This window comes from Epinephelus lanceolatus, chromosome 9 (assembly GCF_041903045.1).
Source record: "Epinephelus lanceolatus isolate andai-2023 chromosome 9, ASM4190304v1, whole genome shotgun sequence".
Taxonomy (NCBI): Eukaryota; Metazoa; Chordata; class Actinopteri; order Perciformes; family Serranidae; genus Epinephelus; species Epinephelus lanceolatus.
Window position 1 is genome coordinate 3,196,255 of NC_135742.1, and position 14,831 is coordinate 3,211,085.

Genomic DNA, 14,831 nt, shown 5'->3' on the forward strand with positions numbered 1-14,831 from the left:
TTTCCCGTAAGATAGCAAAGCCAAACCCTGTTAGTCTATCCTGAACCCAGCCACAGTGTTGGCCATATGTAACCACCTGCGTTTGTTGTTGAAGGAAAAAATATATCATATCTCAACGTGGAAAGTCCATGACCAAATGTTGCTATGTGACGGACAGTGGCCGCGGCAGCCGATTGTTACTGGAGGTGCTGGGGGGGAGCTTGACTATTAATTGGAGGTGCTAAGGAGTTGTGGATATAACCTACCAATATAAGCACGCAGAGTCCAAATCAACAAAAAATCATGCACACTGTGGAATTAGAGGGACCACCAACAACACATCTTTATTTTAATTTTGCTGGACTGTGACAGAGGAGCTTCAATCATGAGGCAACCCTGGATATAGCAGCACCTGAGAGAGAGAGAGAGAGAGAGAGAGAGAGCGCGCACATATTTTCACGGGCCATTGCCGGCAAAGGCATCGATGATTTTATCTGCGTCCAGATCTTTGGTCCTCGTGGTGTTACTGTTGCGCGTATGGCCACTGCTGTTCCTCAGGTATGTCTTCGAACGCTGGAGGCAAGAGATGCTGCGCTCGGGCAGGACCTACCTAACGTACCATAAATAATGTATTATCGTGTGCCTGATAATACATTATTTATGGTATGTTCACTAACTGATGCATTAGCCTTTTCATAGATAGCCTATTAATAATATGACCACCAGATAATGTCACACAATTGAACAAAAACAGTTTTATTCAGTGACAGTGAAAAAAGGAAATTTTGTTTGAACATTTCTTGGGGGTGCTACGCTGGGGCTCCGAAAAGGGGGGAAAAAGGAGAAGGATTCTAGGGGCCCATGATTAAGAGGGGCCCAGAGAGGCCCCTAATAAAATTATAATACTGACAAAAAATAATATGACACTAAGTTATTAACTAACTTATAATCACAAATATATTTTATTTACAATGTACTGCTAACAATAACTTTATTTGTTTTGGAAACATTAACGCCCCCCCTCTCTATTTATGTAAAATGGTTCAGTCCGACTGGATCAGCGGCAGTGCACCGTAATTTGTCACAGACAGCGGGTAAGGAGGCGGAGACGGCAATATGCCTCAAAAATCAGGTAGCCGAAAACGGAAAGAAAGGAAGCTAAGAGAGGAGAAAGAAGCAAAGGGTCGAGAGTATGTCACCCAGTATTTCAAAAAGCAAGGTGGGTTTGTTAGTGGTTCATGTGGTGGAAAGTTATGGAATATTAACTGTGTCCCTGGTCCATAAGGAGCTTATAGATTAATAAGTTAATATTCAGAAGAAGGTGATCATTTTAGTTAGGGATGAGCAAGCAAACAACTTTTTTGTTTGTTTGTTTTTTTGCTGAGCGAAAACTAACTAATAACTTACAAATTATGGTGAAAAGGTAGTTTCTCGCAACTCTAGAATTAAGATAAAAATATTCACAAACAAAAAACACTTCTGGTTGCTGATAAGTAGTGTTTAACTTTTGATTTAACACTAAAAATTAAAACCCTCGGCGCTCACTGCAGCGCAAGCAGACAGATGCGCGACTCAGAGCCGCATGTGTCACTGACACCAGACTCAGAGCGCAGCGGACCGGTGGAAAATGTCACCATCAGCATATTATTTTACATCAATAAAATCTATTTTAACATTATTTTGAGTCACATTGTTGAAAGAATTTAGTCGTCTGTGTTCAAGCAGGATAACAGGTCTCCATTCATTGCACGTCGGGCTTTCTATTTCCTTGTTGGAGATGGTGTTGCGTTCAAGGTCCCCCCAAAAAATGGGAGAGAAAAAAGGCAGAATATTCGTTTTTTTTTTTTTTTTCCACAATCAAATCCCGTGCCATCGAACGAAGATTCAGAGCTTTGAATTTTTTGTGTCAGCCCTGTAACGTACACTCTACAGAGCCAGGTCCAGGATCCTCCTCAAGTTTGTCAGGGAGGAATGTGGAAGTGGAGGAAGAGATTGTTCTTTATTCACAAATGTCTTTTTCAAAAATACCATCAAAATGCATAGTTTTATGTAAAATATCAAAAATTTTCAGCAGCCTCCCGGCCAGCTGTGTGTACAGCCCAGTAAAAATTCTTTTCATGGGGCCCAAAATCCCTGGCAGCGCCCCTGGTGATATAAAAAAACATAGATAAGCTGTATTGTTGCATCAGGTGAGATATTCCTTCACTGTGTTAAACCCTTCCAGTTGTAATTTTATTCCAACATTAGATTTTGTTATCTTGGTTATTAAGCAGCACAGGTACGAGGGATTACTTCTGGACACACTGAAATTCCAAAAAGAGTTAGAAACAAATCTCTGCGTGGCCAATAAGTCACCATTTTTTTCCACTGACACATAATATAACACGTCTGGTTCCTACAAAAAGTCAACATTAACCAAGTGAGTAACTCATTAACACAGACTGTTGGTTTCTACTGTGTTTACCACATTTAATTAGCAAGGCTGCCGGTTAAATTGCTTCCAAATGACCATCGTTGAGTCCACACTGAGCTGCGATACAAAAAATGTGTCTCTCACCTTATCTAACTAACACCGCCTCCCTCCGTCCCTCCCTCCTCCTCCTCCTATCTATTTAACAGCATGTTAGTCTTGTTTCAGGGCTGCTAAGTCCAATACCTCAACACAGCTTTCTCTTTGAAGCCCCCCCCCCCAACACACACGCACACACACACACACACACATTCATACACATTTAACTGCCCCTAACTCCCCTCCATCTCAGACTAAAAGCTCCCTCTCTTCTCTCTTTCTATTGAAAGTGACAGTGACGCTGTTTTATCAGGCCTGTCTGTGCTGCTGTGTGTGTGTGTGTAAAAGTGTGTGTGAGATGGGAATACCCTCCCCAGACCACTTGATAGATTATTGACAGGTGGACTGTGTGTGTGTGTGTGTGTGTGTGTGTGTGTGTGTGTAATTTGTCGGTCAGGTTGTGAAGATCAGGGCAACAATTACAGCTTGCTGCTCCGCTGGGCCTCACACACACTTTATACTGTCACTGGATATTAGAGTTAACAGAGAGGTGTGTGTGTGTGTGTGTAAGTGTAGGTGTGTGTGTGGGTGTGGGTGTGTGTGTTGACAGATCTGAAGGTTGTGTCTGTGTGTGTCTTTGTGCTGTTTAAAGTCTCAAACAGTGTTGTGTTTTTTCGACCTTCCCTACAAGCTTAAACTAATCTCTGTCTCTTATTTGTCTTTTTGTGTTTCTCCTGAATGTGTGTGTGTGTGTGTGTTTCTGTATACGTGTGTGTGTCAGGTGCGAGCGTTGCGACCGCAGCTTCACACAGGCGACTCAGCTCAGCCGCCACCAGCGACTTCCCAACGAGTGTAAACCTGTGAATGAGAGCAGCGAGTCCATCGAGGTGGATTAACACCCAGACTGTTTACTGACCAACACCACGTCCACATTAAGACTAAATATGAAAATGCATCTTTTTGTTTTGACTCTCCGTCCACATGAAACCGCTGATTTCCTCAATGGAATTTTTTTTTTCCCATAGCAGATTAATCTGAAAAAGCCGACTTGATGTTTTACCGGGACGTCATATCAAAAGCAACTTCAGCTGCAGCTGTAGTGACAGTGTGAGTGCTGCTGTCCGAGCATTCAGTCCACACCAACAGTCCCTTTTTCCAGGAGCAAAACTACGGTGGCCCAGAGAGCTCAACACACTGCAACTCAAGAAAACACATGAAAATTGACAAGCAGATTATGAAAAGGTTTTCCCCAGTTTGACAGTACGTGCGCAGCATTTAGGAAAAATACTGCAAATTGAGAAAACACAACCAAACACAGAAACACGCTGCAAGTTGCGTAACTGCCTAGAGTTGGTTTGTGTTCTCACGGCAGCATTAAAAATGCCTTGTGTGAGAAAGCTGCTCTTGATTGGTCAGAATTTCCATGTGGGGAAAAATCAAACACTTGCAAGATAAATGTGACACTTTCTAATGTCCTGAACCTTCATTAATATAGGCCTATATTTTATCTCCAAGTGCACGTCACACACTGAGCGAGCCGCCTGTTAATGACGCTGTGGGCTAATGGGCATGTAGCTACTTCCATGTTTCAGATGATACGTCATGTTTGTAGTCGACCAATGAAGATGAGTTTACATATCACCTTGGGTTCGTCCTTCACCTTCTCAAAATGATCCCACACTTTGGATTTCCTGCCCGACATGTTAATAACTAGCCTGTGGAATAACCGCAGGTACCAGCCCTGGAAATTAGGGGCTGTACACATGCTGCGTCTTTAACCACCTGGAAAACGTGAGGTCCGGCACTGGGTGCCACTCTTGTGCCTTTTCTGTGCCAGCTTTCAAGAGTGCGCCGGCAGGTGCAGAGCTGATCTTCTTCCAGGAGCTGTTTATAAGTGTGTAGGCCGATCGTCCGTGGGACAGATGTAAAGCTCTGGTTAGCCCTGCACTAACATGATCGACCTTTCCGTGTTTATCAGACTGAATATTTACAGAAGAAGGGAAAGATATCTGTCGGCTGTGATTGGGCCAACGACTTTTAGGGGGCAGCCCTATTCTGGACGTAAGGGAAGAGGCTTGTTTAGTACAGAGCCTCGTAAATGTTGCAGTAAAAATGACCATTTCTGATTATGATTACAGTGTGCCGCCCTGTTTTATACTTTTAGTGTAGTTTCTGACAGCAGAAATAAAATGTGTAGATGAGAATGACTTATTTATGAAATGGTCTTTATTGTGTTGATGCTCGACAAACATTAGCTGTGAGCCACAGTTTTCTGACCAAAATACGAAGACAGAGATTTTTCTGTTTCCTGCTGTCCTGGTGTTTCAGTGTGGACGGAAGTTTTTAGGAAAACCACCTGAAAATGGAGCATTTTCACATTTAGCTGTCTCAGTGTGACCACAGTCTGACTGCTGACAGATTTGACTTTACTGACTGACTGACTTCTGCAGAGAAGAGACTTTGAAGCCACATTCATCCTGCTGGAGAGAATCCTGATTCAACCAAACCAAAGATCCTTTTATTTTCCCAGCAGAGAAGAAGAACTTCAAGACGAAATAGTTGGACTCACAAACTTAAAGTTCTTTTGGATGAGGATATTTATTGGAGACTTTTTGGGGAATCCAGTCAGGATTCCCTCCAAAGAAAACTCTTTCTTGAAACCGGGACAAAAACAATGAAATACCAAAAAATGCAGACTGATCGGTCTGTCTGTAGCTTTACTTCTCGGTTTCTCTCTTTTTTTTTTTTTTTTTTTTTTCTTATTTGCAACAGCGATGCCAAAGGAGGGCGCGACCAAAGCAAACAGACTGAGAATGCACAACGAGCAACAACACGGACGTCTGAGGACGACGCTCCAGTTTTACATCACAAAATGAACAAATAAAATGACATGGAGTATGTATTGTAAAAAAAAGAAACAAGAAAAAAATCCCAAAAGAAAGGACAAAACAAACATAAATTATATTTATCTTCTTGCTCATATCATGCTTCGGGCACTTTTGTTTTGAAATGTTGATTATTTAATTTTTGATGTTGTCAGATGTAGAGATGGCAGAGACAGGAGGGAAATACTGAAGAGATAATGGACGTGATTTCTTATAGAAATAATCCCACAGTTCATAAAGCGTTAAATATGAAGTTGACACAGCATGTGTTTAAAAATGTATTTGGGTTAAAGCCAGTTTGTTTGTTTGTTTTTTCATCTTGCCGTTTCAAACATTTCCAGGGTCAACATTTCTTACATTTCTTCTTTTTTGATAACAGGTAAAGATGACGTCTGATCATCTTAGGCACAAACACCATCAGTTCCAAAAAGGGCAAATGTTTCTGGTTTTAAAAAAATACTTTCTCATCTCTCTCTCATGATTCGTGTTTGTCTCATAGAGTATATTTGCTACGCGATTCAAGTTTGAATCCATTCACAAGCAATCTCAGATGTGTAAATAGTCCCGTGTCATTACGATACACTTTGTATTAAAACGAGTGAGGGTTAAAGCACAGTTATTATAACATGAACACCAAAAAGGTTTTTGTGCCTGAGAGTTAAAAAAGCTTTAATGATAATAATCTGTAACTTCTCTTCCCAAAGACCAACAGAGTGTTGAACCTGCTGGATGTAAATCTACAGTCCAAACCAAAACTCAAAAAGATGTTTCACTGCAGGAAAAACTGCTTTTACTTTAATCACACAAACGTCTGTAAGAGTTCTGGAGCAGCATCAGTCACTGACACTCAGGATCAGTCTATTTATTTATTTTAGAGGTGGAAAATCTGCACAACTAGAACATGTACAAGTTATGTGTAAATACTCGCTATAAAATGTGCTACATTTGGATGGAAACTCAACTTGTGTCTTATCTGCAGCGTTGATCTACTTCTGTGATTGGCTGCTTAGCTCCACAATCCAATCAGCATAAGTATCAGTTTGTCCTACAGAACCTCCACACCAACATGTTTCTTGTTTACTGGATTCTTTGACTATTTAACAGTTTTCATACACTCTGTCTAATTTTGTGAACTTATTTCATTTGCAGTTCTGCCAATACTTTTAAACAGATGCAACTATCAGTCAATATATAAAAGTCTGCAGATGAATTCTGAAGTTACAACCAGGAAAATGGAAGCAATTCATAAAAATAAAAATAACCTATTGTTAACCTGTGTTTCCATGTCTTCCATACGTTTACGTGCACAGTGAAGTCGAGCTACGGTTATAGCTTGAGATGAGAATCCATTTATTGACCCAACTGTGTGCGACTCCTCTATGATAGGTGCAGATATGCCTCCTCTCAGCTTGTTAGTTTTGGATCTTTTTCCTGTTGACGTATTACGTCACGGACCAAACAATCACCATTCTGTATCTCCTCATCCGTCCAAAAAGTCACGGCTCTGGATGTAGATTTCTCCATGTTGTTACCGGCTTCTTCTTCTCTTACACATTTAATGCTATTGGACTTCCGGGTCAAAGCCCAGGGCAGAAACTGTGGAGCATGCTCAGAGCGCCTCGGCCAGTTTGGGTCTGATTGACTGTATACATGCAGGAGGAATTCAACTCCCAATCGTGCAACTTTGAGAAATTCACTTCAGTAAGATACATGTATTTTAAAAGTCCAGTTTTAGTCGGACTGACACAATAAATCAATGTTCTCTGATGTCATGTAAACGTACTGAGTGACAAAGTAGTTTCACATTTTCACAGATGGAGAGTTTATTCCCAAAACTTGATGTGTTAGCTGCAGATCATCAAGTGTTGCATAATAAAACATGTTCCTATATTTCAAATTCATCAGGTTTATCTCCATTTATAGTAAACCTCTTCAACTGTGTGATGTGATAATAAATCCTAAAGTCTGGGAGGTGTTGGCAGCTCTACAGGACCGAACAACTGCTCGTCAAACTCTTACAGACCTGTTCATGTTACCAAAAGTAAAAGCGGTTTGCACCTGACTGAGACATGTCTTTATTCAGAATACAGATTGATCCAATGCTGTAAATATAGAAAAATACAAGCTATGGGGATTTTTATATGATGGATCAAAGGGAGGTGAAATTATCGGACTAAAACACAAAGGTGAATACGAACCAGAGCTCTGAGCAAATTCACTTTATGTTCACATCTGTCGGGATCCAAAATATGATTAGAGACTAAAAGTCCTTCAGCAGTCACTAGTTTGAAAGAAAAATACCCCAAATTACAAGAAAAGTAAGTAAGTACTAATTAGTTTTTGGAAATGTAGACATTCGCAGACTGAGGTAGAAGTACCCAAAGTAGCCTCAAGGAACTTGTTTTAAAAAGTTTATTTTTAAATCCAATCTTCATTTAAGACCCACCTTGGAAACAGGTCTCTAAATTTAAATTCATCTGTTCTTCAGGTGACAATTTAAATCCCAAACAGAAATTGAATGTCAAGTTATCAATTGGAAATCTTGAACAGACAGCATTACTTTATCCACAATTGGTTGGAAATATAAAACGTTTTTCTGGAAGAAATCAGCGTCTCGGATCAGCTGAACACAAACTGAGTCTTGCTCTGACGTTCTGATGATGATAATCATTTCCTCTGTAATATGACTGACAGATTCTGATGGAAAACAAAACCAGTCATGCCAAACAGACTCTTATGGCCCCATTTTGACTTGATCTTGTTTGCATGATTTCTCTGACTCACCCCCCCCCCCCCTCCCCCCCTTTTTTTTAACGAATGACAAAATGAGATCAAAAACCAAAAAGATGTTGTTCCATAGGAAATAAAGCTGAAATCCAGTTTTGATTCTTATCAGTTATTCTCTCTGTGGTTTTATTGTTCGACAGTGTTTGTCCACGACACCTTACAGATGATACATTGATCAACACATATTTTTCCTGTGAAACTGCTTCACTCTTCTCTAGAAATTAACAAAAACCTTTGATAAGAATTTTGACATTGACGAAAAAATAAATACAAATACAAAGTGATACGTGCCTCAACTTTTCAAGTGATTTTTACCAGTTAAGACTGAAAACTACAATGAAGTCACAGTTTTGATAATTAAGTCATAATATTATGGGATAAATTAGATTTTTCAAGAAAAACATTTGTAATGTTTCAAGTAAAAAGTTGTTAGATATTGGGACAAAAGTCATATGAGAATATCCTTTGACTCGTACATTATCTTTATAAATTGATCAGATTACATGCCCATGTTTTAGCATTTCCTGACAGTCTATGGGCTCGACTGACTTTATTCTCATTTAATTATGACTTTATTCTTATGATTACAACTCCTCGTAATGTTACTTTTTTCTTGAGGTAATCTGACTTCATTCTCATTAAATCATGACTTTAAACTTGTAAAATGTTTGTAATTATAACTTTATTGTCATATCAATGACTTTACTCTTGTAATTTTACAACTTATTTTCTAAAAGTATTTTGACTTTATTCTCATTAAATTATGACTTTATTCGTACAGTATTAAAAAAATTCTTAAAATTACAACTTTATTCTCATAATTATGTCCTTTTAAGATAATGTTTTCTTCTTGTAATATTCTGACTTATTTCTCATTAAATCATGACTTTATTGTCGTAATAATGACTTAATTCTCTGATAGTGACTGTATTCTCAATATTATGACTTTCTTGTAATCACACAACTTTTTTTCTTAAAATATTCTGACTTTATTCTCATTATATTACAACTTCATTCTCCCAATATTACATTTTTTTTTATTTATTTTTTTTTTTTTTTTACAAATTTTGACTTAATTTTCGTATTTACAACTTTACTATTGTAATGATTTTTTTTGTCAAATTTACAATTTATTCTTGTAATATTATGTCTTTTCTCTAAATTGCCTTTAATGCTTGTAATTATGACTTCTTTGTAGTAATATACTTTCTTCTCTTATTTACAACTTTATCCTTGTAAAATTAGGACTTTTTTCTGTGCTCAAAACTACAACATAAGTCTCGTAATTATGTTTTTATTTTTATATATTATGACTTTATTCTTTAAATCTTTCCCCCCTCAGTGTGGTCCTAATAATCATTGTAAAAAATGATTCAATGCAAAGGAAACTTAAAGATCAAGGCAGAGATTATTCTGTATTTTTTTTTAACAATAATTACTTGTCAGCTGTTGCTTAACCGTGACTGGTGCATTTAGAAAAGGGGGTGTGGCTTCAAATCTCCTGAAATTATCACTTAAATGTGTTTCGAGCTCAACCAGTAATTTATCTTTATATCAGCTGCCACACAGAAAGTTTAGTGGCCGATCAACAGCTGCCTCTACTTTCTGCTCATAACACACACACACACACACACACACACACACAGCCCCACCTTGACCTCAGCTCCAACAGTCTGCAAACACAAACTGGACTTTCCACTTTCCAGTCTGATTTCGGAGATTATTCCTGCGAGGATTCGACAAATTCACCAAAACAAACACAGTCCGAGTTTTTAAACATCAATCACAGCTGGTTTTTTTTCACCGTGGGAACCGGATCCAAACCTCCAGGCCAAACAAATGATCACACAACCTAAAGGTTCATGCCTTTTTCTTTTTTTCTGTCCGACAAACGTGAATGAGTCCAGATTAGATTACATGTAATGAGATTATGGAAGTGGTAGTTTTAATTAGAAGCAGTTAGTGTGAAAGAACAAAAACAGATTGAGGGAAACTGCTGACTGAGAGCGAGGAGCAAAAACAGGGGTTATGACTGTTTTGAGTTTTATTTATTTGAACAAGTTAAAATTGAAAAAAGACATAGAGACAATATCTGATTCTTAACCTCCACCTAAATAATAAAAAACATCTTCACAATGTGATAGTTATACTTGGATTGTGTAACAAATAAAACACTTGGAAGCAGCAAAAGAAAAAATAAATAATTGTTGATCATAGTTGTAGAAAAACAGGACTGACGTGACTGCAGGGACACTGAGTGTAATCAGGTTATAAATAATGGAACTGAAGAAGGTTTCTGTAAACAAACAATAGCTTGATGATATTTTAGTGAAAAGTCACTTTGGCATAATGTGCCTATTGTGAAAAATCTAAAGTCAAATATCAGTAAAAATGTCCTCAGTGTCTAAAGTGCAAATAGACATTGTGAAGAAATCCCTTTTAGAGTGTTTAAAGTGATGAAAGTCCACCAAATTAGATACAAATAAAACTAAACTACTACTTTTTTTAGCCACTTGAAGGCAGCAGAAATAAGCTCCGACCTTTGACATACAAGTTGACATGCTGACTTTGTTAGCAAATCAGTAACAGAGCAGCACGATAACTCATTAGGAGACTTTAGACCCTTTAACACTTCCTGTTGAAAGTGGGATTTGTACTGTTTTTTCTAATATTGTACATCATGTTAAATAAACCTTTACTGATTGCCTGAGGGAGTATTTGGTTGTTGCAGCAGCAGGTTGGAAATAATTACAGACAAATTAAATAAAAAAAATAAAAAAAATACTACAATAATAATAGAATAAAAACAAGACTGCAAAAGAACATTTGGAGACAGAAATTATAAAAGCTTTCTAATCTAAATGACAAAGTCCAGTGACAGTGGTATGAGTCAGTTGAATTTAAGAAGTTACCTGTAACTACAGCTGTCAGATAAAAGAAAAAACCCCAAATATTTTTCCTACTGAAATGTGACACAAGAAAAGTAGAATTTCTCCCAAAATAGAAATCAAGTAAAGAAGGCAAACCTTTAAACTGAGGTCAGAGTATTTTTATCAACTGTGACAGTGACAAGAGAGAAAAGAATATTATACAGAAACAGGACGTCAGTAATAACAGTGTTAGTCAGGTATCAGTGAAGTTCATTGGCTTTACCGCAGTGTGTGTGTGTGTGTGTGTGTGTATGTGTGTGTGTTTGATGGTTGTAATGGTTTGCTTTTGGGTGGAATTTCCTGTCGGGGGAAAATATTAAGCAGACGAGAGGTCGCACTTTCAAAACCAATTAGACATGAAGCCACTGAGGTTTTTTTAGTTTTAATTGGAAACATGTTGGAAAATTTCACTGTGAGAAAATCTGTCTGCTGGTAACCGTCTGTGTGTGTGTGTGTGTGTGTGTGTGTGTATGTGTGTGTATGTGTGTTAGGCCTGATTGTTGATAATGTGACTCAACATGTTTGTTTATGTGTGATTTTTTTTTGGTCTGTATTTTGTTGTGTTTTTCATCATTTCCCAGGTGAAGATGTCTCAGAGACATCTCGCAGCCCTGTGGTGTGTATGTGTGTTTGAAGAGGTGGTGTAGGCCTACAGTATGTGGTAATATCTGCAGTTCCACAACAACTGAGGAGGAAAATCATGTGATATGATGAAAAGCTCCACAACTGGAGCTAAAAGGACCCTGAGGTGAGATTTGTTTTGCTGCTGCACTTTAAACCTGTTTCCTGAAAACAGGTTTGTTTTGTTTTTATTTCAGAAATCTAAACTTGATGGATCTGTCTTCTTCTGTCCTCATATGTGAGTATAAAAGTGAGTTTTGTTTATTCTGTAATCTGTGTGTGTGCATACTTGTACAACTACCTTTATGGGCACCGATTGGAATTTTAGACCATCAGAGTGAGGACATTTTGGAATGTGAGGACATTTTGGCTGATCACCTTTGGACAGACCTTCAAAGGCCTGTTTGAGGGTTCAGACTCGATTTTAAAAGGGATAGTTCAGGATGTTTGATGTGGGGCTGTGTGAGATATTTATCTATAGTCAGTGTATTACATACAGTAGATGGTAGTTGGCATGCTCCCTGTTTCGGGAGCAGACTGGTGAGTCTTAAAATGTGGTCTGTTGTGCTACTGGGAGCCAGAATAGAAGGAGTCATGGCTCAAAACCAGCCGCCACTGCCCGTCAACAAAAGTACTTCCTGTTGTAGGGATGAATAATGTTATGTGTGTTAAGGGTTATCATGTCCACCTCATCAGAAACTGGGGAGGGATTAAGAGGAATATTGGATTTCTCTGGAAAGCTAACTTTTTAGCACATTAGCTAACGTTAGCTTCGTTAGCGTCCGTAGCAAAACAAACTGGAGGTGACATCATCCATCCACTGAGAGAGAGCATACGGGTCGGCCAGTCTGGTCCAATTGGTCAGTGTTTACTTATTCAAGTAACGCTGGTGGTTCCGGAGAGTGAGTGACCTGACGTGGTGCGTTGGTAAATTCAGTCTGACTCTGTCACTCTGAGAGTGCGGAATTTACGAACAGTCGAGTTTGTGCCACAGCACAGTCGGCACTCGGAATGAGTATTTCTGAACGCACCACTCGCATCATCTTCCTCCACTGTCTTAAACAAATCAAAATAACTTGCTAGCTTGTGCTGGTTAATGTCTTTGGAGAATTGTTTTGCCTCCAGCTAAGCCCCGCCCACCAAAAACACCATACTGTCTACAGTAGAAAGGTTTATAGATAGGTATCTCACACAGCCCCACTTAAAAATCCTGAACTATCCCTTTAAGTTTCAGGTTAGAATTAGGTTTGGATTATTCAGATTAGTGTAAGTGGTTATGGAATGCAGTTCATCAATTAGTGTCCACACAAGTATCGAAATACAGGGGTGTGTGTGTGTGTGTGTGTGTGTGTGCGCGCGCTTGCAGGATTCAGTCAGTTATCAGTCAAACTAAGTTTTGCAGGAATTTCAGATAAAAACACTCAGCTGATAAGATTTTAAAGGAGGATTTCACTTTACACATTTATTCTGCTGCTCTCTCCTTTCTTCTCCTCTCTATCTTCCTCTCCTCTCCACCCTCCTCCTCCTCCTCTCAGCAGATGGATGAGTTGGGAACATCTGCTCACCGTCAGCGCTGAGGGCCCACATGTCAACACACACACATGCAGCACTGTGTGTGTTGTTGTACATGTGATAAGACGTGTCATCTGTCTGCAGCTGATCTTCCACTGCTTCACTTTTATTACTTTATCTTCAAGGATGTTTTCAAATTTATTTTTATGTGTGTTTGTTTGAAATTTTAATTATTTCATTTTTTGAGTACCAAAACATTGTTATAGAATAAACTATTAAAATGTACATAGAGTAGTTAAGTCATAATATATACCATGTGAAAAAAATGCATTAAAAAGTCATGGTATAGTATACCATACAAATTTCAATTGAAAAAAATCATAGTATAGTATGTCGAACAAAATGCCAAAAAAAAAAAAAAAACACGTCATAGTAAAGTATTTTAAAACAATTGCAAAAAAGGCCATAGCATAGTATGTAAAAAAATGCAAAAAAAAATCACCTTGTCAAAAAAAGAAATGCATAAAAAAGGCATAGTGTAGTATGTCTTCAAATATCATGAAAAAATGTCATTGTATGGCATGTCGTCAAAAACAAACAAAAAACCCATCATTGCATATTGTCAAAGAATGCAAAAAAGAGTCAAACTATAGTATGTTAAAAATTGCAAGAAAAAGTGTCATAGTATAGCATGTCAAACAAGTTGCAAGAGTCACAGCATAATATATCCAAAAAAAGTGCCATAGTATAGTATGTCCCAAAATACTGCAAAAAAAAGTCATAGTATAGTATGTAAAAAAAAAAAGCACCAACGTATATCATGTCATGAAATACAAAACAATTATCACAAAAAGTCATAGTATAATATGTCAAAAATGGCCCAAAAAAGTCATAGTACTGTTTGTCCAAAAAAATTCACAAAAAAAGAAAAAGTATGGTATATTAAAAAAAAAATCTCATTTATCTCATCATTATCAATTCGCTCCTGTTCATGATCATCTCTGTGCACTAAAGTTTGTTTTGGTGTTCCACAAGGTTCTGTGCTTGGACCAATTCTGTTCCCTTTATATATGCTTCCTTTAGGTAACACCATTAGAACTTACTCTGTAAATTTCCATTGCTATGCACATGATACACAAATGTATTTATCGATAAAAGCAGAAGAAATAGATCAATTAACTAAACTTCAAAAATGCCTTAAAGACATAAAAACCTGGATGAACTGCAATTTCCTGACGTTAAATTCAGACAAAACTGAAGTTATTGTTCTTGGCCCCAAACACCTCAGAAATTCTTTGTCTGATGATACAGTTTCTCTGGATGGCATTGCTTTGGCCTCTAGCACTACTGTGAGTAAACTCTGAGCTATATTTGACCAAGATTACTCTTTTAGCTCCCATTAAAAATAAACCTCACGGACTGCATTTAGTATGGTATATCACAAAAATTCCAAAACAAGGGTCATAGTATAGCATTACAGGTAAAGTCATAGTATAGTCTGTATAAAAATTGCAAGACAAAGATTTTTGGTATAGTATGTCAAAAAATGTATAGTATAGCATTTCATCAAAAAACATGAAAAGAAAATGTCATCTGAAAGCATGATGT

At 37.9% G+C, this 14,831-nt stretch overlaps 1 protein-coding gene and 1 long non-coding RNA gene across 4 annotated transcripts in view; both read left to right on the plus strand.

The window, feature by feature from the left end:
• The window catches only part of prdm6 (PR domain containing 6), a 188,356-nt gene extending 180,091 nt beyond the window's left edge, over positions 1-8,265 (plus strand). For 2 of the 3 annotated variants that reach the window (XM_078171166.1, XM_078171165.1), the window contains exon 9: positions 3,270-8,265. In XM_078171166.1, the coding sequence (XP_078027292.1) occupies positions 3,270-3,384 (115 nt within the window). In that variant the 3' untranslated portion in view covers positions 3,385-8,265. The remainder of the gene's footprint in view (positions 1-3,269) is intronic. The other variant, XM_078171167.1, reaches the window with a different exon arrangement.
• Positions 8,266-11,676: 3,411 nt separating this feature from the next.
• Positions 11,677-14,690, plus strand: LOC144464350 (uncharacterized). Its single transcript, XR_013492077.1, has 3 exons — positions 11,677-11,838; positions 11,909-11,949; positions 13,247-14,690. It is a non-coding gene; the product is annotated as an uncharacterized LOC144464350 (long non-coding RNA).
• Positions 14,691-14,831: the final 141 nt, after the last annotated feature.